This window comes from Silurus aristotelis (assembly GCF_946808225.1).
Source record: "Silurus aristotelis genome assembly, chromosome: 4".
Taxonomy (NCBI): domain Eukaryota; kingdom Metazoa; phylum Chordata; class Actinopteri; order Siluriformes; family Siluridae; genus Silurus; species Silurus aristotelis.
The window spans coordinates 4,287,536-4,313,436 of NC_139577.1; the positions used below are offsets into that span (position 1 = coordinate 4,287,536).

General features: G+C 39.4%; 1 protein-coding gene and 1 long non-coding RNA gene across 2 annotated transcripts in view; both read left to right on the top strand.

The window, feature by feature from the left end:
• The first annotated feature begins 218 nt into the window (after window positions 1–218).
• The window catches only part of syf2 (SYF2 pre-mRNA-splicing factor), a 62,185-nt gene continuing 36,502 nt past the window's right edge, over window positions 219–25,901 (top strand). The window contains exon 1 of the mRNA XM_083540535.1: window positions 219–269. Coding sequence (XP_083396661.1) covers window positions 234–269 — 36 coding nt within the window. The 5' untranslated portion in view covers window positions 219–233. The remainder of the gene's footprint in view (window positions 270–25,901) is intronic.
• Window positions 21,135–23,403, top strand: LOC310725558. The gene is made up of 3 exons (XR_014533421.1): window positions 21,135–21,292; window positions 22,591–22,725; window positions 23,091–23,403. It is a non-coding gene; the product is annotated as an uncharacterized lncRNA (long non-coding RNA).

Below are 25,901 nucleotides of genomic sequence, written 5' to 3' on the forward strand. Positions count from 1 at the left end.
AGACAGACAGACAGACAGACAGACAGACAGACAGACAGACAGACAGACAGACAGACAGACAGACAGACAAACAGACAGACAAATAAATATGTATTTCTGGAACATAACACCTGATGTACAAAGTGAATGATGCCAGATTTTTAATCTGTTTCAGCTGAAATTGACCTTTGTCTCTGTTTGACAGATACATGTACGATGACTGAGTAATTTACGGAAAAACCTGCAGAGACTTCATGAGAACGTTTAATTCACTCCCTTGGCATTCACGGGTGAGTCACAATTTACATAATGAATAAACGAACGAGTGAGTGAGTAAACGAATACTCTGACGGGATGAAGAAAATGAGAGAGAGAGAGACAGAGAGACAGAGAGAGAGAGAGAGAGAGAGAGAGAGAGAGAGAGTAGAATCAGGATTGCGGTCGACAGTGCAGCTCTTTTATAGAGCTTGGTTTGAGAATGAGAAAAACAGCACATTTAGCACACACATAAGCAAACACAAAGACAATTCTACACACTGTTGTTGAATATTCGATACAAAAGCTCTAAGGTTACAACTTAAACCTGTCCCTTACAATGACCATTACAATAATGACCTGAGGCCTGGGACTGATCTCTTTTCAATGATCATTTTTGTCTTGGGCTTTTGGTAACGCTTTATTCAGGTCATTATCACATTTACCTGAACCACTCATTAACATATACTTCACTCTTCATACGTGAATCACAAGTAGGCTGCTTATCTCTGATGGACATCAGTGAGAATCTCAGGCTGAAAACAGCAGAAGGAAAGAATTGACTTCAAATGCAAGCCACAGTGTCTGTGTGATTTTCCTGTTGACAATCAAATGAGATTATGACTAGTCTGCATTAGATCTTCATTACTTCCTGTATCAGCTCTTTTACATAGACATGATTTTGTGCGTGTGAGTGTGTGTGAGAGTGTGTGAGTGCGTGTGACTGAGACAGATCTGTATCAATTCCTGTTTTGGCGAGGCATCTGCCGAATTTTGCAGACATTAAAAAACTCCACAGTCTCGCATCAGCAGCAAAACAATGCCATTTCAAGAGAGCTCTCAGACAATGTGTGTGTGTGTGTGTGTGTGTGTGTGTGTGTGTGTGTGTGTGTGTGTGTGTGTGTGTGTGTGTGTGTGTGTGTGTGTCTGTATCAGAGACAGCAGAAGTGAGAAACGGTTCAGTAGAGTGAGTGCTGTCTATTTCCGGTCTAGATGTTGTGGGGAGGTCTGTCTGTGTACGCAGCTCTCACGCAAAGCCCTGGCCATTTTTGCGCTGTTCAGATGCAGAAGCAAGAAGTGAAACAAGTACGGAGGAAGTCGTTTGGTTTTTTGATGGCTATCGACGCGGTTTCGCCACTTCTCTCATTAGAGATGGCTGCTGTGGGAAAAAGGGGCGAGACTATTTTAATTTGAAATAGCAAACCACAATTTCGGTGAATGCTGCCATTTTACTGCAATTACAGGCATGTGTTGTATGTATGTGCATGACCAAATCAGAAATCGGATCAAAATATCTGATAAGAATGTTCTCATCATGCATGGCCATCAAAGTTGAATCTTCATTACTTAATTTTTTAATCTAAAAAAAGAGCAGCATTGTCAGCACATGTAAACAGACAGCATTGTGATATAATAATGGTGTTGAGGCCCCGTCACTATTGCCCACACTAACCTAAGATGATTTGCCACACTCCTGTGCTGTCCACAGTGACTGAATCAGTGTGGTAAGACCCAGTATGGTTGCTGTAGTTTGGTTATTAAAAGCCACTCAGATTATCCCACATTCACTCATTTCTGTCAAGAGTAGTGAATATGCATTTTATACTGCATCAGGACTGATGTCTAGGATCACTGCCCGAGACAGAAGCTGCACATGGACCAAAGGTGAGCTTTTTTGAAAGCAGACTTTTTTTTTTTACATCAAAGTGGAGACATGCAGTAATCATGAATATCATGAATATAAGCAGGTGCCTTTTCAGTCCCAGTTACTGAATAGTAATGGGTCCTTTATAAACGATTCCTCTGAGTCTTTAATGTGACTCAGAAGAGCGAGTATTCTCAAAGAGTGATTTGTACATTTTCTACCGGACGCGAATGAGCAAAGCATCGCAAAATCTCTGTAGGTTATGTACAGGAAACAGAATTAAGTAGTTTACATTTTGACTCTTCTAGTCCGAGTTGTTAGTTCTTATATCACGTGACTCCCATACACGCTATGCAGTGCATTACATGGGAAACAGAATTGAGTACTTCATCTCATGAGTCCTCTGGTCTAATTCGTTTATCCTTTAGTCATATGACTCCATATATGCTATGAAGGGGATTAAAGGAATGGAACGAACCGAATGACTCAATAAAAGATTTGTTTGTATTGATGAACGGGATTCAAAGAACCAAGTGGCTAAAATGATCCGGACTTTCCATCACTATTACTGAATGCACTGCAGATTTATTTCTTCCTCCACCTGGAACTTAATAACAGCAGCTCTGACAGCAGCTCCACATGCGTTACACTATGAAAAAAGTTACACTATGATATGCTGCTTTAAGTTCAAAAAATCTTGGATAATGAGAACTATGTGGAAATTGCACCGACATGTAAGTACAGATAGCCGCAGATACGGTAATTGCATTTAATATTATTTTTAGATGAGATCTGGCATATTTGGATATTTTATTCCTTGTGGGAAATGGTTTTCCACTCCCAACTACATATCCTTATACACCTGCATTTTGGTTGATTTTCCATTGAGGTTTCAGTCAAAGTGTGTGTCCGAATATTTTAAATGACTGTTGTTACCATGGACAGTCAGTGTATTTTATTCCCGGGTCCTGACATGCTGTCACAGAGCTTCGGTTTATGGCTCGGTTTTCTCCCGTCAGAAGACAGTAATGTCAATTGAGTCTCAAATGTTAGAAGCCTGAGCTGGAAAGGAGGGAGAGTGAAAAGAGAGAGGAGAGGAGGCACAGGGAGAGACAGAGAGTTGAAATCTGTTCCTGCTGTCGCACCGCTGTGGAGTAGTTCGCGGTCATCCGCCTTGTACAGAGTTTCATAGACACAACGTATCTTAAAGCAAGATGGAATTTCATACAGACATGATGGCTGTGCTATTTCTCTCATCACTGAACTCTCTCTCTTTCTCTCTCTCTCTCTCTCTCTCTCTCTCTCTCTCTCCATCTTTCTCTTTCTTTCTCTTATGCTGTGCTTTTTATGTAGGTCTGACTCTTAGCTTTTATTAAAAAATAAATAAATAAAAGCAAAAACTTCAGTCCTTCACACTGTCTGAGGAGCACAGTGCACTAGTTTAATGCTGCATTCTGCTCAACAGGCTTCAGGATGTTTATCTCTGTTCTTTAGTGTGATGGTGTGGTATGACTGCAAATCTGTCACCAGCCACAGTTACAACAAAGGCTTGTGATGTAGTGATGTGTGAATTTACCCAGAGAGCAGTAAACCACAGTGCGATGCTCTTTTCCCATGCCTTTAGCCTCCTAATATGCAGCGTAGCAAACTGCAAAACTGCACATCACACCATCAGACTAATCATATTTCACACAAGACTTTTTTTTTTTTCCAAGCAGTGAAAAATATAATAATGTATATTAAATGTTTATTACAAGTCGTATTGATATGACTTATTATTAAATAATTTATTCAATAATTATAAAAATAATACTATCACACGCAACCTTACAATCTTAAAACGAAACATTAAATTAGAGTGGGTTTTTTTTGGTCTTTTTTTTTTTTTTTTTTTTTTTTAATATAAGGGTTTTTAATGTAGAACAATGAGGGGTGATGTATTAATCTTGGTCCACATTATTGACATCTTAACAACAAATCTAAGATTGTGGAACTGAGCTGGATTCTCTGGTGGATCTGGTGGAAAATCCTGTGGTTCTAAAAAGAGCTGTATTTGAAAATATTGCATACAGTAAGCAGTATATATTGCTAGGAAAAGTAAAAATGGTTTTGCCAGGTGCTATTAAAATACTTAAAAAATCTCCAGAGTTGCTTTTTGTTGCAGTAAAGTAGCCAATTCCTAAAGGTACCCAATCAGACGTGAGAAGTTTGTTACTTAGTTTTGCACTGGAACTATAAGACTAATGTTGCTAGCCGGAAACTCAAATCTGAGAGGCACTGTTTAATCTAAATGATTCAATCACAGACAGACTTGCATAAACCTTGTTTCTCTTTTATCTTTACAAATAGACAAAAGGGGGTTGCAATGAAAAAAGCATTGCAGCAGCCATCTTGAATCGATTTCTTCCTCTGCATTTAGAGTGTTATTTCTGTACGTCACAGATTCTGGTAAAAGGTGAGTTTCTACACAGAAACCATTAAACCACAGTGTGATGATTTCCCATGGCAGCAGCCCTTCAGATCTCACCCTGCCGTTTACGGTTTTTGTTTGTCGAAATGAACCACCACACAGTCCTCAATTAAAACACAACAGCTGAACTGTTCCCCAGTGATTTATTTGGTTTTGTGAAAATGCATGATTTCGGCCTCCAGCATACATGACGGCAATCTGACGGCTTCATTTTCCCTTCTACCTGTTAAAAACAATAATCTGGTAGCTTCTAATTTTATTAATGTTTTGCAATTACTTTTCTTCGTGTGTGTAGATTTAAAAATGACAATTTCTAATGCCCTTAAAAAGAAAAGAAACACTTTGAAAGTGTGTCGGCTGAGTAAAATGATATCATACACTAAAGACCATGTACCTGTTTGCTGTTAGAATTGAAATAATATTCCGATAATTATGATTCTCAGCTGGCAGCCAGAATTCACCCCTATTGTGGGTCACCTTTATTTTATTAAATTTTTTCCCCAACACCTCCTTTTAGTGAGCGGGCAGTAAAGAGTGACAGAAACTCGAGGCTGTTTTAAAGGTCAGCCCCATGACATGTGGTGTGTGGTTTAGAGAAGGAGACCGCTGGAAAAAAAAAACCCAGAGTAGAACAGAGAAGAGCAGTTTGTTGTAAAAGTAGGGAGGGGGATCAGGGGGTGATGATGCTTTTGAGAAAAGCATGTGTCAGAAACACGTAGATACATGCAAGCATCTGGTTATGAGTCAGAGTGTTCTGCAGAAACGTGGGTTCTCATAAATTTGTAAAAAAAATCTGAGGTCTGAGTATACTAGAAATAAATGTTATATAAACAATGATGAAATTTACTATTTGAATGAGAAGTTTGAGGAATTAGACAAAAGTCAAAATTGTTTGTGTATTTTTGAACAATTCAAACGATGCACTTATATAAAGTTGATAATCATTAGATAACTGATACAATAAAGTTATCAACTCAGATTTTGTAGCAAATTGACACAGGAAACACACACATGCAGAAGCCATCTACGATAAAGTCTGTAGTAAAAGTGGTATTGTCTCTGCTTTAAAGGTCTCGGTTAACACACAAAAAAAAAACAACAACAGGCTGAGCTTTTAGTACGGGCCTAAAGAAAAACCACCAATCCTCCACAATAAATATTTTACCCTGCTGATTTCTTTTAGTGACCACAGGCCATGTTAAGTGTTTCTGACCAATGCACTTAACAAATGCTAATGTCCAGCAGTATTAAAGAGACTGGGACTGGCAAACAGCCTAAGACAGTCACCGTGGTCAGAGACGGACCCCCACACTAACCACACACTCATTCAAATACATTTAGAACTCTACACACACACACACACACACACACACACACACACACACACACACACACACACACACACACACACGGACACACAAACACACATCCACTTAACCTCTCTATTTTGGCTTTCCAGTCTGACCCATGATATGCAGAGGCTTCAGTCATATGCAGTGACCATTAAACATCATTCTCACACAAACACACACACACACACACACACACACACGAACACACATCCACTTAACCTCTTTATTTTGGCTTTCCAGTCTGACCCATGATATGCAGAGGCTTCAGTCATATGCAGTGACCATTAAACATCATTCTCTCACACACACACACACACACACACACACACACACACACACACACACACACACACACACACACACACACACGCACACACGCACATGCACATGCACACACACATGACATCTGTCCATCACAGTGTGCCAATTCTGGAACATAAGCAGCTCTACAGTGCCACCCCATGACCACTTCCTCTCCTGTGTGTGTGTGTGTGCCAAACTAACCATCGCTTCTCTCTGAACTTTTAATTATTGACCCTGCAAAAAGAAGCAGCATATAATCACTTATTGTTTATGACTTAGGATGATAAAAGATAGCACTTAATCATGATAGTCTGCTTTAGACACTACAAATCCTCTACTGTTTGTCAGCACATTAAATATTGGTTATTAATTTAAAATGTCAAAAAAATGTGTAAATAAAGTTCACATTACCTGAAATGTGATTGCGATCTATAATATCTATCAAACATCGGTAGCTTTTAATTAGGCTGGCCAACATTATAAAATATATATCAAACATGGTTCAGAAATATGTATAAAAGCATCCTAGTAGCATCAGTGACTGGATTGCTAGCAAGCTCTGGCTTAACTAAGTACATGCATACATTAGTCAAACTGGGTTTCTCTGCCAGCTGATGTACTAATGTTTGGCTTTGGGCTGGTTCCCCTTAAGTGTATATATTTTATAACTTTGCCTCATGGTGTATAATGTGCATGCATATACCTATAAAAGCACCAGTTATGTACTTTAAAGCTTTTCCATCTTTTTTCCCCCAAAAGTTACATATTAAAAGTATAAATCATAAGCGTAACACCACAGATGCAAAGAAAGGTACAGTTTAGTAAAATGAAGTAGAATTATGAGGATGTACTGTATATACATCTGAAGTGTAAATTGTTAATTATGGGCCATTATCGGCCCGGAAACTTGGCTCACAAATGGAAGTTTTTCATCTAAAACTCTTAACATTCCAAAGAAGACCTGAGGAACTGTTCTTATCTAAGTGTATGAAAGCAGCAGAATAAATGCTAATACCCACCTTGTACCCTAATGAATGCTAATTCCTTATTTTAATTTAAAGTTAGCATAATATAAACATTTTACAAGGAGCACAAATGAACTGTTTTTCCCTTTCGAAAAAGTCTCAATTACACCAGGGTTAGAAATATTTCCCCCTCGAACCCTTGAGAGTGATAGAGTAATGTATTGTATCTCTTACCATCATTGTGTACATTTTTCCACCATAGGGAAAATGTTAATAAAATACTAAAATAGATCAGGCTGTCTAATGTGAACTGTCCACTCGACTGTTACTAGCAAACGGGAGCATCTAGTGAGCATGCGAAGGCAGAATTGATCTATGCTCATGAGGCACAATTTTAGCCTTAAGGGCCTGATGCAGACAATACACTTAAATCACAGAATGACCCCTTAACTTCCTTAGCTAATAAGTGGCAGTTTATCCTGCCTCTGTCCCTTCTTGCTTGCTCATGGCGGTGTTCACTTACAATTCAATTTGCTTTTTCCATTTTAAGTTATTAATAAAGGTCCTTTTTGTTGATTAATGCCTTTTTATGACATTTCATATCCTCAGCTGGGGCCTCCTTGCTAAAATAAAAGCAAATAAATACAGATTAGCCCCGAAGAACAGAAAAGACCTTTTTGACTTTCGGGCCTCAGTAGACACACAGAGCGATCGATCGGCAGGCTAAGAGATCTAGTTCTTAAAGAAGTCCGAGTTTATAACCTATAATCGAGTTTAGAACTCTGCAGTTTGGAGACAGGGCAGACAGTGATAGCTCGGACTAATTCAATTTGCCACTCAAGGGGGGATTTTAACGTGAGCTAATTGCTGACAGGCAGCGCGTTAGACGGCCCCCGCTCCACTCAGGTGGTGTCCGGTGTCGCAGCGGTGCTTCAGGACCCCAGAGAGAGAGGCAAATTATCAGAACGGCACTGGTTGATAATATACACACACATCAGCAAGTCTGCTATATCAGATGTGCAACAGAGCTCAGTTCATTAGTATAAGTGCACACACAGCAAGCTTCAGCTTCAAACTGGTTTCTCTGGGGCTTACACTCAGACTCCCTACATACTTACTGTTTATAGTAGTATGTTAAGTGAGTTTGACCTAAAAGCAGCTGTATGTTTGACACTAGCTAGATATAGTTCGTTCATTATTAGAACAATTAACGTTTTTTATTGAAACAGGCTCTGAACTATTAGCAAAATACTGTACAGTTTCCTTTTGATATATTGTCATGGCTAAGCATATACATACAGTGAGGAAAATAAGTATTTGAACACCCTGCTATTTTGCAAGTTCTCCCACTTAGAAATCATGGAGGGGTCTGAAATTGTCATCATAGGTGCATGTCCACTGTGAGAGACATAATCTAAAAAAAAATATCCAGAAATCACAATATATGATTTTTTAACTATTTATTTGTATGATACAGCTGCAAATAAGTATTTGAACACCTGAGAAAGTCAATGTTAATATTTGGTACAGGAGTCTTTGTTTGCAATTACAGAGGTCAAACGTTTCCTGTAGTTTTTCACCAGGTTTGCACACACTGCAGGAGGGATTTTGGCCCACTCCTCCACACAGATCTTCTCTAGATCAGTCAGGTTTCTGTCCTGTCGCTGAGAAACACGGAGTTTGAGCTCCCTCCAAAGATTCTTTATTAAGTTTAGGTCTGGAGACTGGCTAGGCCATGCCAGAATCTTGATATGCTTCTTACAGAGCCACTCCTTGGTTATCCTGGCTGTGTGCTTCGGGTCATTGTCATGTTGGAAGACCCAGCCTTGACCCATCTTCAATGCTCTAACTGAGGGAAGGAGGTTGTTCCCCAAAATCTCGCAATACATGGCCCCGGTCATCCTCTCCTTAATACAGTGCAGTCACCCTGTCCCATGTGCAGAAAAACACCCCCAAAGCATGATGCTACCACCCCCATGCTTCACAGTAGGGATGGTGTTCTTCATCATTCTTCTTCCCCCAAACACGTTTAGTGGAATTATGACCCAAAAGTTCTATTTTGGTCTCATCTGACCACATGACTTTCTCCCATGACTCTTCTGGATCATCCAAATGGTCATTGGCAAACTTAAGACGTGCCTGGACATGTGCTGGTTTAAGCAGGGGAACCTTCCGTGCCATGCATGATTTCAAACCATGACGTCTTAGTGTATTACCAACAGTAACCTTGGAAACGGTGGTCCCAGCTCTTTTCAGGTCATTGACCAGCTCCTCCCGTGTAGTTATGGGCTGATTTCTCACCTTCCTTAGGATCATTGAGACCCCACGAGGTGAGATCTTGCATGGAGGCCCAGTCCGAGGGAGATTGACAGTCATGTTTAGCTTCTTCCATTTTCTAATGATTGCTCCAACAGTGGACCTTTTTTTCACCAAGCTGCTTTGCAATTTCCCCCTAGCCCTTTCCAGCCTTGTGGAGGTGTACAATTTTGTCTCTAGTGTCTTTGGACAGCTCTTTGGTCTTGGCCATGTTAGTAGTTGGATTCTTACTGATTGTATGGGGTGGACACGTGTCTTTATGCAGCTAACGACCTCAAACAGGTGCATCTAATTTAGAATAATAAATGTAGTGGAGGTGGACATTTTAAAGGCAGACTAACAGGTCTTTGAGGGTCAGAATTCTAGCTGATAGACAGGTGTTCAAATACTTATTTGCAGCTGTATCAGACAAATAAATAGTTTAAAAATCATATATTGTGATTTCTGGATTTTTTTTTTTAGATTATGTCTCTCACAGTGGACATGCACCTACGATGACAATTTCAGACCCCTCCATGATTTCTAAGTGGGAGAACTTGCAAAATAGCAGGGTGTTCAAATACTTATTTTCCTCACTGTATATGCAATAATAAGCATAAGCATGATATATGGACAAAGATTTGTGAACACCTGAACATACGATTGGTATGTGCTTTTCAATATTTAATTCCCATTTGCTTTTACAATAACATCCATTCCTCTGGGAAGATGTTCCACTGGATTTTCCCTATGGCAATTTATGCTCATTCTAACACAAGGGTGTTAGTAAAGTACTGATATAGATGGGGCAAGGAGGCCTGGAGTGCAGTCAGAGTTCCAAATCATCCCAAATGTTTTCAATAAGTTTGAGGTCAAAACTTTATAGCATGCCACTCAGGGGCATTGACATGCTGGGACGGGTTTGGGTAGTTAACATGAAGGGAAAGTTTTATTCTACTGCATCTAAAGGCATCCTATACAATTGTGTGTTCCAACTTTAATATTGCTGGAAAGGTCAGGTGTCCCAATACTTTTTTAGTAATCAGTATTCTTTAGAAAAGGTGTACTAGGTGCCAAGTGTTCTATATTCCCGCTATTGTAGTTGTCGTTGTATTCATACATTTGTAAATTATGTGAGTGTGGTCAATATTTAGGTCTTTTGCATTAAAATTATCAAGTTACTAAAATGTTAAGAATAAATTACACCTGAAAATCAGAAATGAAAGTCTCTTTATTTGAATCTGTCTGTATACTAAACATTGGACAAGAAACAGAAAAGGCTATTTAACATCGATTAAAAAGTTCCTGATGTTCTGTAAGAAAAATCCAAATTCTCTTTTCTTCAGAAAGAGAGTGAGAGAGAGAGAGAAAGAGAGTGAGAGAGAGAGAGAGAGAGAGAGAGAGAGAGAGAGAGAGATGTTAAATTCTAGGTTGAATCCCTATTGAATTGCAAGAGATATCAGAGAAAAACATCTAAGCAAAGAGCGTTTACTCTGAGAGTCCAGTCAGTGAGGCGGCAGGTTTCACACCTAAATCAGCTCACTAAGGATTAATTATGCAAAGTGGAAACACAGGAGGCTGATGGTTAATTAGAATGAAAATGTACCTTTCAGGCCTTTGTGGATAAGATTGGACACCACAGATATGAATCTTACCATTTTTAACAATGATGGATAGCATTAAAAAGAAAAAAAGAAGATAGTAATTAGCAAATACAAAACAAAACAGGGATTGTTTAGCTTTTTTTTTTTTTTTAAGATTTCAGCCAAATTTAAATTTGGAAATAGCCTATGCACATAATGTATATAAGAAACAACCCAATGGTGTTGATTAGACCAGAGTGGATCCAACACACTTAAAAGAAATGCACATCTGCCAATAAAACAGTCACATTATAAGCTACTTGATGAACTCTTGTGGGGTTGGAGTTTTTCCACAAAACTGGTTTAGTCTGCAGGTGTTTTTTGTTTCAAATACTTTTGAGCCATTACTGAACTCAACAAGATCTTTATTTAAAGCAAGTACTAAGAATTTTATCCAAACTGACTATAGCACACAAATAGAACTACAATCTATTGAATAGTTTCTGTTGTGTATTGCATACCTAGCATATCTTCATCTTGGGAGAGATAAAAGAAATGTAGATAATAGCTATACATATTAGTATATGTCAAAAACTCAAAATCAATATATATTTCTTGTCTCTCCAGGCCATTTTGTGCAATCTTTCTGAATGTTGACTGGAATGTTTTGCTGAGACATGGCAACCCTTGCTTCAAATGTATTTCTGATTTTCCAAAGATTTTCCAAACACTGTTTGTGTGTGTGTGTGTGTGTGTGTGTGTGTGTGTGTGTGTGTGTGTGTGTGTGTGTGTGTGTGTGCGTGTGTGTGTGTGTGTGTGTGTGTGTGTCAGGGGTATGTCGAAGAACCACACGTGTTGGTTTTTAACCTGCTAAAGGGCTTTAAATGTGTTGAGTGCATTAGCATTTAAGGCAATGTTTTCACTAGGCTAACCTATGACCCTGCACCAGTCAGAGACCTGGCTTTTGAGTGATCTCATTTGGAGAAAGGAGGTGTGTGTGTGTGTGTGTGTGTGTGTGTGTGTGTGTGTGTGTGTGTGTGTGTGTGTGTGTGTGTTTGCACATATGTGTGCATAAGTGTCAGCGGCACCCTCTAAACACATCCCTAATGGACAGTGTCGTGAGTGTCAGCGCACGACTCAAACCAAATGAATTATTAAACAGGCTAAATCTGTGATCACCCCTTTCTCATTAACACACACATGGACACACACTGGGCCCTGCTAATTGCTTTCAATCTGTCCTTAACCTCTGCACTCAGTCTCAGACAGAGCTATGTGCCAGATGAAGGTTTCACACAGATAAACAGAGTAATTAGGTTTCAGTTCTATGTGTAATTATATTCGTTATCTTGAGCCACAGTATATATTTATCGTTTATTGAGGTAATGTTGGCTGCATTCTCAGCTTGGACCACTGAGACGTAGAATATGGTAGAATATAAGTGAAAACAAACACAATAGTAACAGCTTTGAAACACCACTATAACAGTCAGACGTTTTAATGTAAGCGATGACCAGAACAATTCTTTTTACAGATATTCCATAACATCAAACCGTAATTTCCAGACTATAAAACGCACCCATATATAAGCCGCACCCACTGAATTTTACAAATACAGTGGAACCCGGTTATGTCGATGTCCTTGGAGGTTGCCAAAAAGCATAGAGATAACCGATGATCGAGATAAACGAAAATCAATATGGTGGCAATATATTAACGTGCTTGAAATTTCTTTATGTACATGATGTGTGTTAATAAATGAGAATGTACATGCACGTGTTTTTGGAGGGGTTTTTTACACAACAGTGTTGCCGCGATTTGTTTGATAAAGGCATGCTATAAAAATTTACATACAGTACATGTTTGTTAACTGTCAGGAATCCACCTGCCACGCCCCCTACGGCGTGGCAGGTGCTTTCTCGGCTGCTTTCTCTGAAGCTTCCGGCTTCAATCGCGCACATATGGTGCTCGTTTATCACTCATCACCAGCTCCTATTTAAACTTCCACACTCTCACTGTCCGTTGTTGTTGGTATATGTTGGTTCACGGCGGTCGTTGTTTTCGCTCATGCGTATCCCGGTACGTGTCTTCCCACCGGCACTTTCTCAACGGCTGCTTTTTTCTTCCCAAAGCGCATCGCGGATTCCCCCAAACCTGCCGTTGTTAATTCTATGCTTTTGCTGCTCATCCCACGTTCCGCGCTCCTACCAAGCGCGGCTTTGCCTCCCGTTCATCGCATAACATTTAACAACAAAAGGCATATGTGCACTAACTAACAGCAGAGATTCACCAGTATACAATACAACACCTGTAGCATCTGTAAGGCTTGATTTTTCCGCCACTTTCGCGAGTTCTTCTGCGGCTGCACAGTGCCGATCGAGATAACCGACGTTAAATGGCAAATTTTTCCCCCCTTGTGCTCAAGATATTAGGGTTCGGTGACCAAAAAATGTCAACATCACCGATAAAAAAATGCTTAGACAAAGCGAGAATTTGGCGGTTCCACTTCAAAACCGTCGACTTAATAGGGTTGTCCAGTTAACCGAGGTCGAGATGAGTGGGTTCCACTGTATTTTTATTTTGAACATAAATAAGCCGCACCTGTCTATAAGCCGTGTCTACACTGAAACTAATGAACTTTACACAGGCTTTAACGAAAGACACACAGTTGTAACGGGTGAAATATGTTGCGCTTCTTTTAGGAGCACAGCGGTATTTTGGGAATAGCATGGCACTGCATTTTTCTGCTATTACTGCATGTGTGCAAGACGAGGATTATGTCCTTATTATTTTCTGATGCTAATTTCTAAGTTTCTTTGACTAACCCATAACGCTGTTGCCAAGAAAAAAAAAAAAGCACAAGTTTTGGAAACCTGTCTGTGCTTATATGATTTCTGTTGCAACTGGAGTTAGCGAGCTCTCCCTTCACCCAGATTCAACACGTTACAACGGCTTGTATCTAAACAGTAGCCTACCAAGAAAGTCATTGTTTACTGTCTTCCTCCTTCCTTTCACAACTTTTTCTCTCGGGAGTTTATCCTTCGGCATCGTCGTGCATTTAAAAAACTTTTTTTTTCTCCCGATGCCGTGCAGCTCAGAACACAGGTGAGGTGCGTTTTTTCGTTTCCGTTCGGAAATTTTTATTGGTCTAATGTTATGGGGGTCAGTTTTTTGGCTTGAAGTTTGTGAAAAAGTTTGTTTAAAGTGATCAGAACATTGCGTTCAGATCCCAGGACTGCCACAGAGCCACTGTTGTATAAGATCTTCAAGCATCAGCTACTGTGTGCTTAGACAGTATCGTGTCTCCCTTGCTTGTGTAAATGCAGTTAGGATTGAGCTTTTACACCTAAAACAAAGGGTTCCTCAAACGGGTTACTTGAATGGTTAAGGGTTCTTGAATTCCCGAACAGGAACTCCACAATTTTTTGAAACGTTGTAGACATCTCAACAGGTTCTTATCTAATAAGGACACGTCCAGTAGAGCTTCAGACTAAGCCCTGATGAGTTTCTCCATTTAAACACATCGGCTTGTTAGCTTGTCAGTTCTGGCTTCTTTCTGGAACTTTCATTGTGACTTGCACCTGCTGTGTCTGTCTCGATGCTGTGATTAAGATGATATTAGCCTCACTTGTAACCTCTTGGACTGATTGGCCTTGTCAACAAAGGTTGACGGAGAGTCCCTGTCCACCTGACAGCTAATCACCTCCCTAAATGAACGTCATCTGTCATTCCTTTCCATCTCTCTTTCTCTCTTTTTTTCTCCCTCTCTTTTCCAGCCTGGTCCTCTTTTTCCTCCTCAGGGAGAGCTACTCTCGTTCTAGTCTGTAACCTCTGGGGTCAGATTGAATACATACACTCATAAACACCATCTATTATTCACGACCAGCTGCAAACAGATCTGCAGCCCTTTACCGGGAAGACCAGTCTGTCAAAGCATCATATCCATTCATCAATCTATCTGTTCATCCGGCCATGCACTCTGTAACAAATACAGTAACATGCTTAAAATAATCCTGTAAATCCATACCATCCAGCAAAGTACTGCGCCAAGACCACACACTCTTTGTGTAGTCTTTTTTTATTTTTATTCATGATCAAAAAGCCACTGAAAACTTTTACAAAGTTTCTGAGTCGTTCTTAGACATGTTTTTTATAACTGAGACAAGGACCACTTATTTACCTATTATACCTCAATCCATGTACAGTATATTAAAGGTTATGCCGGTTATCAGGTGTTGAACCTGAATATTAAATCATTTTACACACACACTGGACTGATACACAACACGTGACAAAATCGTTAATATGTAAGGAAGAAAACAATAAATCCCTTATTAAACAACATGGGGCGTGACATGCTGGTGTGATTTCCCCAAAGTATTTTATTCCTCATTACACATCAATTTTGCAATTTATTCAATGTTTTTTTTTTTTTTTTTTTTTACCTTCTGCTTATGATAAAGCAGCTATAATCAGCTATTTCATCCACCATCAATTTTTTGTATTCTCTAGAAGTCAATAATAGAATAATAGAAGCTCACACTGGAAAGTTTGGAGACTTTCGTAAAGACTTTCCCTGTAGACTGTTACAAAGCTCTCACACTGAAGATTCCTTCAATACATGATAAATAAAAATGTATAAATATATAACCATTATACACTACATAGACCAAAGTATTGGGACACCTGAATTTTCCAGCCATATGTGTTTCTTCCCCAAACTGTGACCATAAGTTGGAGGCACACAATCATATATGATGTCTTTGAAAGCAGTATGATTAACTTTACCCTTTATTTAAACTAGGAGACCCAAACCTGTTCCAGCATGACAATGCCCCTGTGTACAAAGCCAGCTCAATGAAGATATGTTTTACTGTACATAGGTTGGAGAGAAAGATTTAAGCAGCCTGTGTTATGAAGAATCCTTCGGCTGTGTTGCTTTTAAGGTACTTGGCAGATCTTTGATCATGGAAACATCATGCGTGTGTTTTCCAGCATGCACCCAGGGCTTTAATAGACACGAGCCATTTTAAAAAGCATGGTGTTTCTGGAAACTGCGTAACCTAAAAAAAGAAAGCTAGAGAGAGAGAGATCTTTTGTGCACGCATGTTCACATGAGTGGAAATGTTCAATAAATACAATTTAAAATGACAATAGAATTGCAATTTACTCTGATTTGTAGTTTTCAGTAATAGGCTACAATCATTTTTCTTCTGTGCAACTTAGCAGTGATGTTAAAATCTATTTCAGGGCATCTCCTGACTTTGTAGCATTACATTATTCATTTAATTTATAGGAAAATATAAGAAACTTATTTTTCTCTAAATATCTTTTTTTATCATATTATAGACATTTGCCCTCATTTTATCCCGTTCCATCCCGCTTCCCCTTTAAGGGCAATGATGTCATGTGTCTGCATTAAATACATTCTTCATGGTTTTATTGCTCTCAAATGATGTCTGAATTCCCTCTGAACTACACGGACGTATTCTCTGTCCCTTATTCACCACTGCCCTCATTAAAACAAAGTTAATGCTGCTCTACAACGGTCGCCTTTTCAGCACATCTGCCGCCATCATGCCTGCTCGGGTCCTCTGGTGTTTGACTTTTAATCCATTACATTCCTCTGAGGAGTTCTGCCTGTCCACTGGGATGCACTAATGTGCCTGCTGCTGGTTGGGACACCGAACACTTTAGATAAAGGCCTAAGGTTCAGGAAATAAAAATGGCAAATGTAAAGAGCCGGGATGAAAGCTGGTTAATTTATTGACCTTTGCTTACAAATAAAAAATAAAAACATAAGAAAACGAGTGCTTCTGAAAGCACAGTCGGCTTACAAGTAAACTCTCTGTTTCTCTGGAACTTTGTAGTGCACTGACATCACCGTTAAGTCCTAATGAGTGCACGCTCAACTCTTAGTAATTTACCCAAATCAGACTAAAATGAGCTTCCAGGTCAATTAATGTTATAAAATGGCTCCCTCTATACTGGGACGCCGGCGCACGTTGCATTTGTTTGCGGTTGCAAGCTGTCGAGCATTATGTTCCTTTCTCCGAAACAGGCCGAAAGTAAAACAGTGTGAAGGCACAGCGGTAAGAAGCCAAAGCCGAGCTTCGTGATGTCAAGCACGGTTATGAGATCAGCAGAGAAACGGCCTTGAACATGTTAAACATGCTATTTGGTCCAATCTAGCAACGGGTCGTGTATCCACATAATTACAGAGCACGCACAGAGCTTTATTTATTCCAGTCACCAGTCAGTAAACTTCAGAAACAAAGGAGAATTGTGGGAGACGAATCTAAATTGAGAGCAGGAGAAGGGTTCATACGAAAGAGGAGACGCGAGGAGAGCAAGCAGAAATGCCCATCCTGGTATGTAGAGCCATAGCTGGAAATTCTTCATAACCTCGTAAAAAATCATTGTGCGATCCAGGATTGGTTTGCTTTAGTGGAATTGAAAGAGACAGAGAGAGAGAGAGAGAGAGAGAGAGAGAGAGAGAGAGAGAGAGACTTAACATAGCCCATTCCACATGTTTAGTAATGCCACCCACCTTTTCTCTCCCACCCACCCACAAAGCAGAGTCAGCTGAAAGAGACGCCTGCTGAAGACCACTAATGAGTTTAATCATCCGCAATCAGACCAGTAGTATAAGGCAGTCTAAAGAGAGAGAAAGAGGAGAGAGAGAGAGAGAGAGAGAGAGAGAGAGAGACTAGTTTTCTTTGGCTAGAGTACAGATGAATGGCTGAAGCACTTATTACAATACAGGGCTAAGAGAAAGGAGACAAGAAGATGAGGAGAGAAGGAGAATAGTTGAATGAAAGGGAGTCTGAAGTTTGGGTGAATCAGATTGGTTTTATAAGAATTGCACAACTTCTTCAATGGAGTTTCCAGTTGTGGGATTGTGGAGTTTTCAGTTATGGGATTCTGGAATTACTGGAAGTGCTCAGTCATTAAAATCCCCAAAATGATCCCCAAAATTCCTTACTTATTAAAAAATACTACTCAAATAAATTTGGGTGGACTCCAGCACTGTAAAGCACAGGTGTTCTATGTATTATTTATTCACACACAAACACGTGAAGTCATCTAATCATGTGACCTAATAGAACAAAAACCTCCTAATAAGGGTACAAATGAGTAATGTAAGCGGTTATAGTGGTTATAGGCAGCAACAGCATCAAGTAAAGTGGAAATTTTTTTGTAGGCTTTATCCCTGGCCTGGGTGTTATGCATGGCAGACCGAAATCGAGAGGAGAGAAGAAATCCCAGGTAAAACCCACAAATCAGAAAGAAAAGGGAAAATGTCGTAAACACAAGTTTCCCATTTTCCCCCACATGTGTAAACCATCACTGCCCAAAGTCTTTAAGCCTTGCTCTGTCCCTGTACACACAGTAGTCTTGCTAAGTGTGGACATCCAGTGCTAGCATCACCTGATCACTTCCACATGCCTTCATTATCAAAAGGCGCACGGGAATCTCGATCCATTGCCTGGGTCGCGTTACCGTTGACTCCTTGAAGCAATAAAAGGTTGTGAAGGTTCGGATCATCCAAAAAGGGAAGGTAGAGTGTGTGCTAATGTGGTTGAGGGGGTGGAGAACAGTCTTAACTTTTAAGGAACTGTTGCTTCTCCTTTGCTCAAGTTATTGTGACACAAACCTGCACAAACATACATTTATAGGGAGCAAAACCTCGGCGCTCGGACCGCAACAGCAGCTAACACAAACCAGATGGCCAGTCTCTCTCTCTTTTTGTCTCTCTCTCTCTCTCTCTCTCTCTCTCTCTCTCTCTCTCTCTCTCTCTCTCTCTCTCCACTCTCTGTCTCATATATTAATTTGTTTCAGCACCTGTTGCTGCACTTCCTGTTCCAGCACCAGGAGCTTTACAGTGTGTGAACCAAAAAGCTTTTTTTTTTTTTTTTTTTTTATGATAATGATATGATGAAAATAAATCATAAGTCACATGTAGACACATGAAGTGAGTCATGATAAATAGACAACTATATATATATATATATATATATATATATATATATATATATATATATATATATATATATATATATATATATATATATATATACAGTGAGGAAAATAAGTATTTGAACACCCTGCTATTTTGCAAGTTCTCCCACTTAGAAATCATGGAGGGGTCTGAAATTGTCATCGTAGGTGCATGTCCACTGTGAGAGACATAATCTAAAAAAAAAAATCCAGAAATCACAATGTATGATTTTTAAACTATTTATTTGTATGATACAGCTGCAAATAAGTATTTGAACACCTGTCTATCAGCTAGAATTCTGACCCTCAAAGACCTGTTAGTCTGCCTTTAAAATGTCCACCTCCACTACATTTATTATCCTAAATTAGATGCACCTGTTTGAGGTCGTTAGCTGCATAAAGACACCTGTCCACCCCATACAATCAGTAAGAATCCAACTACTAACATGCCAAGACCAAAGAGCTGTCCAAAGACACTAGAGACAAAATTGTGCACCTCCACAAGCCTGGAAAGGGCTACGGGGAAATTGCCCAGCAGCTTGGTGAAAAAAGGTCCACTGTTGGAGCAATCATTAGAAAATGGAAGAAGCTAAACATGACTGTCAATCTCCCTCGGACTGGGGCTCCATGCAAGATCTCACCTCGTGGGATCTCAATGATCCTAAGGAAGGTAAGAAATCAGCCCAGAACTACACGGGAGAAGCTGGTCAATAACCTGAAAAGAGCTGGGACCACCGTTTCCAAGGTTACTGTTGGTAATACACTAAGACGTCATGGTTTGAAATCATGCATGGCACGGAAGGTTCCCCTGCTTAAACCAGCACATGTCCAGGCACGTCTTAAGTTTGCCAATGACCATTTGGATGATCCAGAGGAGTCATGGGAGAAAGTCATGTGGTCAGATGAGACCAAAATAGAACTTTTGGGTCATAATTCCACTAAACGTGTTTGGAGGAAGAAGAATGATGAGTACCATCCCAAGAACACCATCCCTACTGTGAAGCATGGGGGTGGTAGCATCATGCTTTGGGGGTGTTTTTCTGCAAATGGGACAGGGCGACTGCACTGTATTAAGGAGAGGATGACCGGAGCCATGTATTGCGAGATTTTGGGGAACAACCTCCTTCCCTCAGTTAGAGCATTAAAGATGGGTCGAGGCAGGGTCTTCCAACATGGCAATGACCCGAAGCACACAGCCAGGATAACCAAGGAGTGGCTCTGTAAGAAGCATATCAAGGTTCTGGCATGGCCTAGCCAGTTTCCAGACCTAAACCCAATAGAGAATCTTTGGAGGGAGCTCAAACTCCATGTTTCTCAGCGACAGGCCAGAAACCTGACTGATCTAGAGAAGATCTGTGTGGAGGAGTGGGCCAAAATCCCTCCTGCTGTGTGTGCAAACCTGGTGAAAAACTACAGGAAACGTTTGCCCTCTGTAATTGCAAACAACATTTACTTTCTCAGGTGTTCAAATACTTATTTGCAGCTGTATCATACAAATAAATAGTTAAAAAATCATACATTGTGATTTCTGGATATTTTTTTTAGATTATGTCTCTCACAGTGGACATGCACCTACGATGACAATTTCAGACCCCTTCATGATTTCTAAGTGGGAGAACTTGCAAAATAGCAGGGTGTTCAAATACTTATTTTCCTCACTGTATATATATATATATATATATATATATATATATATATATATATATATATATATAGAGAGAGAGAGAGAGAGAGAGAGAGAGAGAGAGAGAGAGAGAGAGAGAGAGAGAGAGAGAGAGAAGAGAGGGGAAGGGAGGGGGATAGATAGATAGATAGATAGATAGATAGATAGATAGATAGATAGATAGATAGATAGATAGATGGATGGATGGATGGATGGATGGATGGATGGATGGATGGATGGATGGATGGATGGATGGATGGATGGATGGATGGATAGATAGATAGATAGATAGATAGATAGATAGATAGATAGATAGATAGATAGATAGATAGATACTTAATTACATGTACATAAGTGAATAATGAGACAGAAACACAGACAGGCAATCCGATAAACAGACTGATACTTAATTATCAAGTGGATAATAAGACAGACAGATGAACAGTTAGACAGATTTGTAGATTGATAAATAGACAGACTCAGTACTTTAGTAATAAATGCAGGAATGTGAATAATGGGGGAGAGAGGGAGAGAGAGAGAGAGAGAGAGAGAGTAGTCGTCGGCAAGGCGGATGAGCAGACTGCCAGAACCACAGAAGTTAGACCACCCACTGGAGTGGCAGAACACCAAACCCTGATCTCTCTATGAGTGTATGTGTGTATGTGTGTGTGTGTGTGTGTGTGTGTGTGTGTGTGTGTGTGTGTGTGTGTGTGTGTGTGTGTGTGTGTGTGTGTGTGTCCACAAGAGATGTCTCACACTTCCAATGTGGCTGCTACTGAGGGTAAACTTGGCCATGCCATTTGTGTGTGTGTGTGTGTGTGTGTGTGTGTGTGTGTGTGTGTGTGTGTGTGTGTGTGTGTGTGTGTGTGTGTGTGTGAAAGAGAGAGAGAGAGAGAGAGAGAGAGAGAGAGAGAGAGAGAGAGAGAGAGAGAGAGAAAGAGGAGATCTTGTGTTTGTAGAACTTGAGTATTTTTAGTCAGTGGTTTCCCTCAGCAATGCACCGTGTCCGGCCGGTGAAGGAGTGGAGATTTCTATGAGAGATGTGTGGAGATCACTGCTAAAAAGGCTTCTTTGAAAACATTCCTCAGGAGCCAATGCCAAGCTGTGCATATTATATATAACATTTTCTAATTATGATACATACAGCGTTCAGCAGCCGTGGTGGAGTGGGGAATGAAAGACAGACTAATCCTTCTGCACAAGAAGAGAGGGAAGAGAAAAGCCAGCTCAGATGACTTTCCTACTAATTTCCTACTTTTTTAGACTAATCATGGTCTAATTTTAATTTCAAACTAGTGGTTGTAAAAGTCTCTTTTGAACTAAAATGAACTACATTAAAACCAAGTGTGTTTTTTTTTTTTTCTTCTTTTTTTTTTAATCCTAACTTATAAATTTCACATCATTAACTCCAAAGAGAGTACCTTCATTAGGCCAACCATTTGATTTGATTTTATTTATTTTCATACAGGATGGAGGAAGTGATTGCAGGTAGTAACGGCATGGGACACTTGACACATGTCTATAATATAATACAGCTTTATTAGTTCCAAAGGACTGTGGCTTTAAAGCTTTCCTTAAACAAACCACTCCGTGTTTCCTAGCAATGTCTGCTTCCGAGACACTGTTTAAATCTACAAGTAGTGCATGGAACAGACAGAAATATGTGGCTTCCTGAAGACAAATTATTTTACAACCAGTCAGGAAGATATATTAAGCTTTAAAATAATTGGACATGTGTGGGACACCCTGTATTACAATTGCAGCTAATAATTTTACGCTTATATATATATATATATATATATATATATATATATATATATATATATATATATATATATATATATATATATATATATAAATAATGCATGCCAAAAGTATGGAAACCCCAAGTCTTTTATCTTTTTCGAGAGACACATGGTAGGGAATTTAACGATATTACTTTTCATCAAACTGTCACCTCAGGCAATAACAGATGGTTTTGATTAAGTACTGTAGGTATGTCATGTAGGTATGTCACGTCCCACTTCACAAGTATCTGTTAATATTCTAAAAACATGTTAACTCATTATATACCTGTAGATCAATTTAGCTTCAATTGTGAAAGGAATATTGAACCAACATGGCTACCAACTGCAACACCATGGAATTCCGTCTGGACTGCGGCTCATTGGAACGTCATCATACAACAAGCTGCTCTTGCATGAACTGGACAAGGTCAGAAAGAAATCTCCAATTAGTAAAGAACACATTTGGCAAGTTGTACAAGAGGCATGGAAAGTATTTCAGCTGAATGTTTGGAGAAATGATCTGTCTGGGTGCCAAGAGTGTGTAAAATTGTTATCCATGCTAAGGGGGGATTTTTCAATGGAACAAGTTTCATATCTGTACATTTATATATTTGTTTGGTCAGTTTAGATCTTCGTACCTTTACATTACCTTGTTTATTGCATTGTAACAAAAGGACATGCATGTGCCCTGTAGCATAAATGTATGCATGTATGCATATGTATATACTGGGAAAATCTGCCACAAAGATATTTGACATGACATACGTTTGGCATGACCTTTGATGTTGACAGATGCTGCAACGAGTCGTTCGAGGGGTTTTGAGTGGCACGCGCACTTCAAGAGCTGAAGAACATCACTGGAAGACGACAAGAGATCAGGAAGATCTTTAACAAGCTCAACCCCCAAAAATGTTGTTTGAAAAAACCATTTGGCAACTTGTGCATGATGATCATCAGAGAACAGACTAGCAGACTTTTCCCTGGTCCCAAAGATGAGGATCCAGCTCAAATAGAAGAAGTGGCAGAAACGCTGGAAGTGCTGAATTGCTGTGAAAGGTGACTATTTTGAAGGTGATAGTGTGTAAATGTAGATAAATAAAGTACTTTCTTGTAAACAGAGTCTTGAAACGTTATATATAGATATAGTTGGAAGAGTTGGAAAAGAGACCAAGACTCTTGACTCAAGAACTTACTAGTTCACTACAGCACTAATGTTACTGGCAGAATTGTAAAGCGCATCACTGGATATACAGTATACAGTCCAAGATATTAATGCATAAGCAGCTGAATTGCTCAAATGCTGCCTTGTAAAATCTACATCTTCGTAATGTTTATTTGTGAATCCATAAGTGAACAAAGTTCATGGCTGGCATTATGTTTTCAACAAATATACAATAGTTTTTAAAGGGATAGTTACAGGAAGAATGAAGCAGCAATTAAATGTAATTTATAATTCATACAGGCTGTATATTTTCGATAATAAATACAACATTTAGGCGATGACACATTTCCTCGAGATTTCTTGCTCCACTATGCCATTTTACCCTGCTGTTGCTCTCACTTTCATCTCTCTCTTTTGCCCTTTCTCTCTTTATCTCGCTCTGTGCTGTTACTTTATTCTTTCCCCCTTGGGAGATTAGTGCACTGCAGGTTGAGACTTGATTCAATTTTACCCTCATAAAACGTTCTCCAACACAGAAAAATATTTGCTGTCAACAGTGATCGGATTATGTCTGCAGAGATCAGAGATCAGGAGGGAAGCGAGGGGAGTGTGTTACTGAAGCATGCTAATAGTCGGAGGCCAGTGCATTAGTTGTTTGGCACGTTTCTTCTCTCATATAATCCTTTGGATTTATATTAGAAATTATGATCTTAACCTACTGCACATCTACACAAGACTATGAACATAAAAACATAAAAATCGTTACAATTAGAATGATTCATGGATGTGTGTGTGTGTGTATATATATATATATATATATATATATATATATATATATATATATATATATATATATATATATATATATAGAGAGAGAGAGAGAGAGAGAGAGAGAGAGAGAGAGAGAGATATATACATCCAACACTGCAACATACTGCAGCCTTGCATACATACATTTGCTGTACATTGATTTTTACTTCTCTGTTTAGTACTAAACCAAATAGAATATTTCTATAGTGAGAGATTGTTAATGTTACATCATTTCTGTATAAACCTGTTTTATGAGAACAGACAGAAATATTGTCTGCATACAAAATAAAAAATATATATATGAATAAAGGGGGGGTTATTGTATTTCAGGCCATAATCAGCATAAGCTCGGTCAAAAGTGGGCTTTCAGCCGGCCTGTAGTACTTTTTACACCCATTACTTTGCTGCAGCATCTTCAGGACACACTACTGGAGTCTAACAAGAACCAGAGAAAAAACGTCACTTATAATCAGTCAGCACGAACAAATTGTTCAGCAAAACCTTCCTACAAGCCAACAACTTAGCAGAGTGGTGCTTGAAACGTCGCTCAGAGTCCATAACCTTAGTAGCTATCATCTGAAGATGATTTACGGCCTGCAATCATATGAAATCACCAGGCGGGGGAATATTAAAACACGATGTTGACTACGTGCCATCACAGTGAGTGATATGGCCTCTTTTTTTTACTGGCTGGCCTTAGTGAGGAACTGCTGAATGTGGTGTGAACATACCGCTTTATCAGGTTTATAGCATTCGAACTAAAGGACATTGTTTGTAAAGATGCACTTCGCATGTAGTTTTATGGTACGCTGATCAAAAGGGTTCAATTGTTAGCAAGTGTTCGGTAGATTGCCGTCTGCCTCGTACTCATTGGCCATTTTATCAGGATACCGACCATTATTTCTTTTGGTTTCAATCTAGCATCTGGATGAAGTCGATTGTGGAAAGGGAGCATGTAAAGTGTTGATTTCAGAGAAAATGTTTGCATCCTGCCTACAGTGAGGTTGAGTCTCTGATCACTTATGATTTAAATCAAGCTGGAGTAAATAAGTATAACAATGTTGAGATATTATTTGATACCAAGTAACTATCCAGAGTGGCACTGTGGTGCTGGTTTGAGTGTGTAGAGCAGTGTTAACAGCAGTGTTAATGGGCATTTTAAACACCTTTATTTCATTATAATGGTAAAGAACGATTAAAGCAAATGAAATGTCCAGGACTAGAGACAGTTCATACACACAATCATAGCAAGGTTAAAGTAATTTGGTGCAAAATAGATGTAACTACCAGCATATCATCTTTCCATAAAATCACCAGCCCTTTTGGCTTTTGTTGATGTTCGAGGTCCACTGCACTCCTTTCTTTTGCTTTTTATACCCATATTGTTTTGATATTCACCGTTTTGACCTATACGCTGCTTGGCACAGGTGTTTGAGTGATCTCGACTGTCTTTCGATCTCTCAGCTCCTTCATCATTGTCAGTGTTCCTCGGCCCACCCGGAGCCCTCACGATCGCAGCCTAACCAGGACCAGACCTCCAGCTCTTCCTCCCTTTCCTCTCTGCTCTCCTTTCTTCCGTCACTCTCGTCTTTTCAACTGCTCTACAGTACATTTGCAAATCATTTATTTCG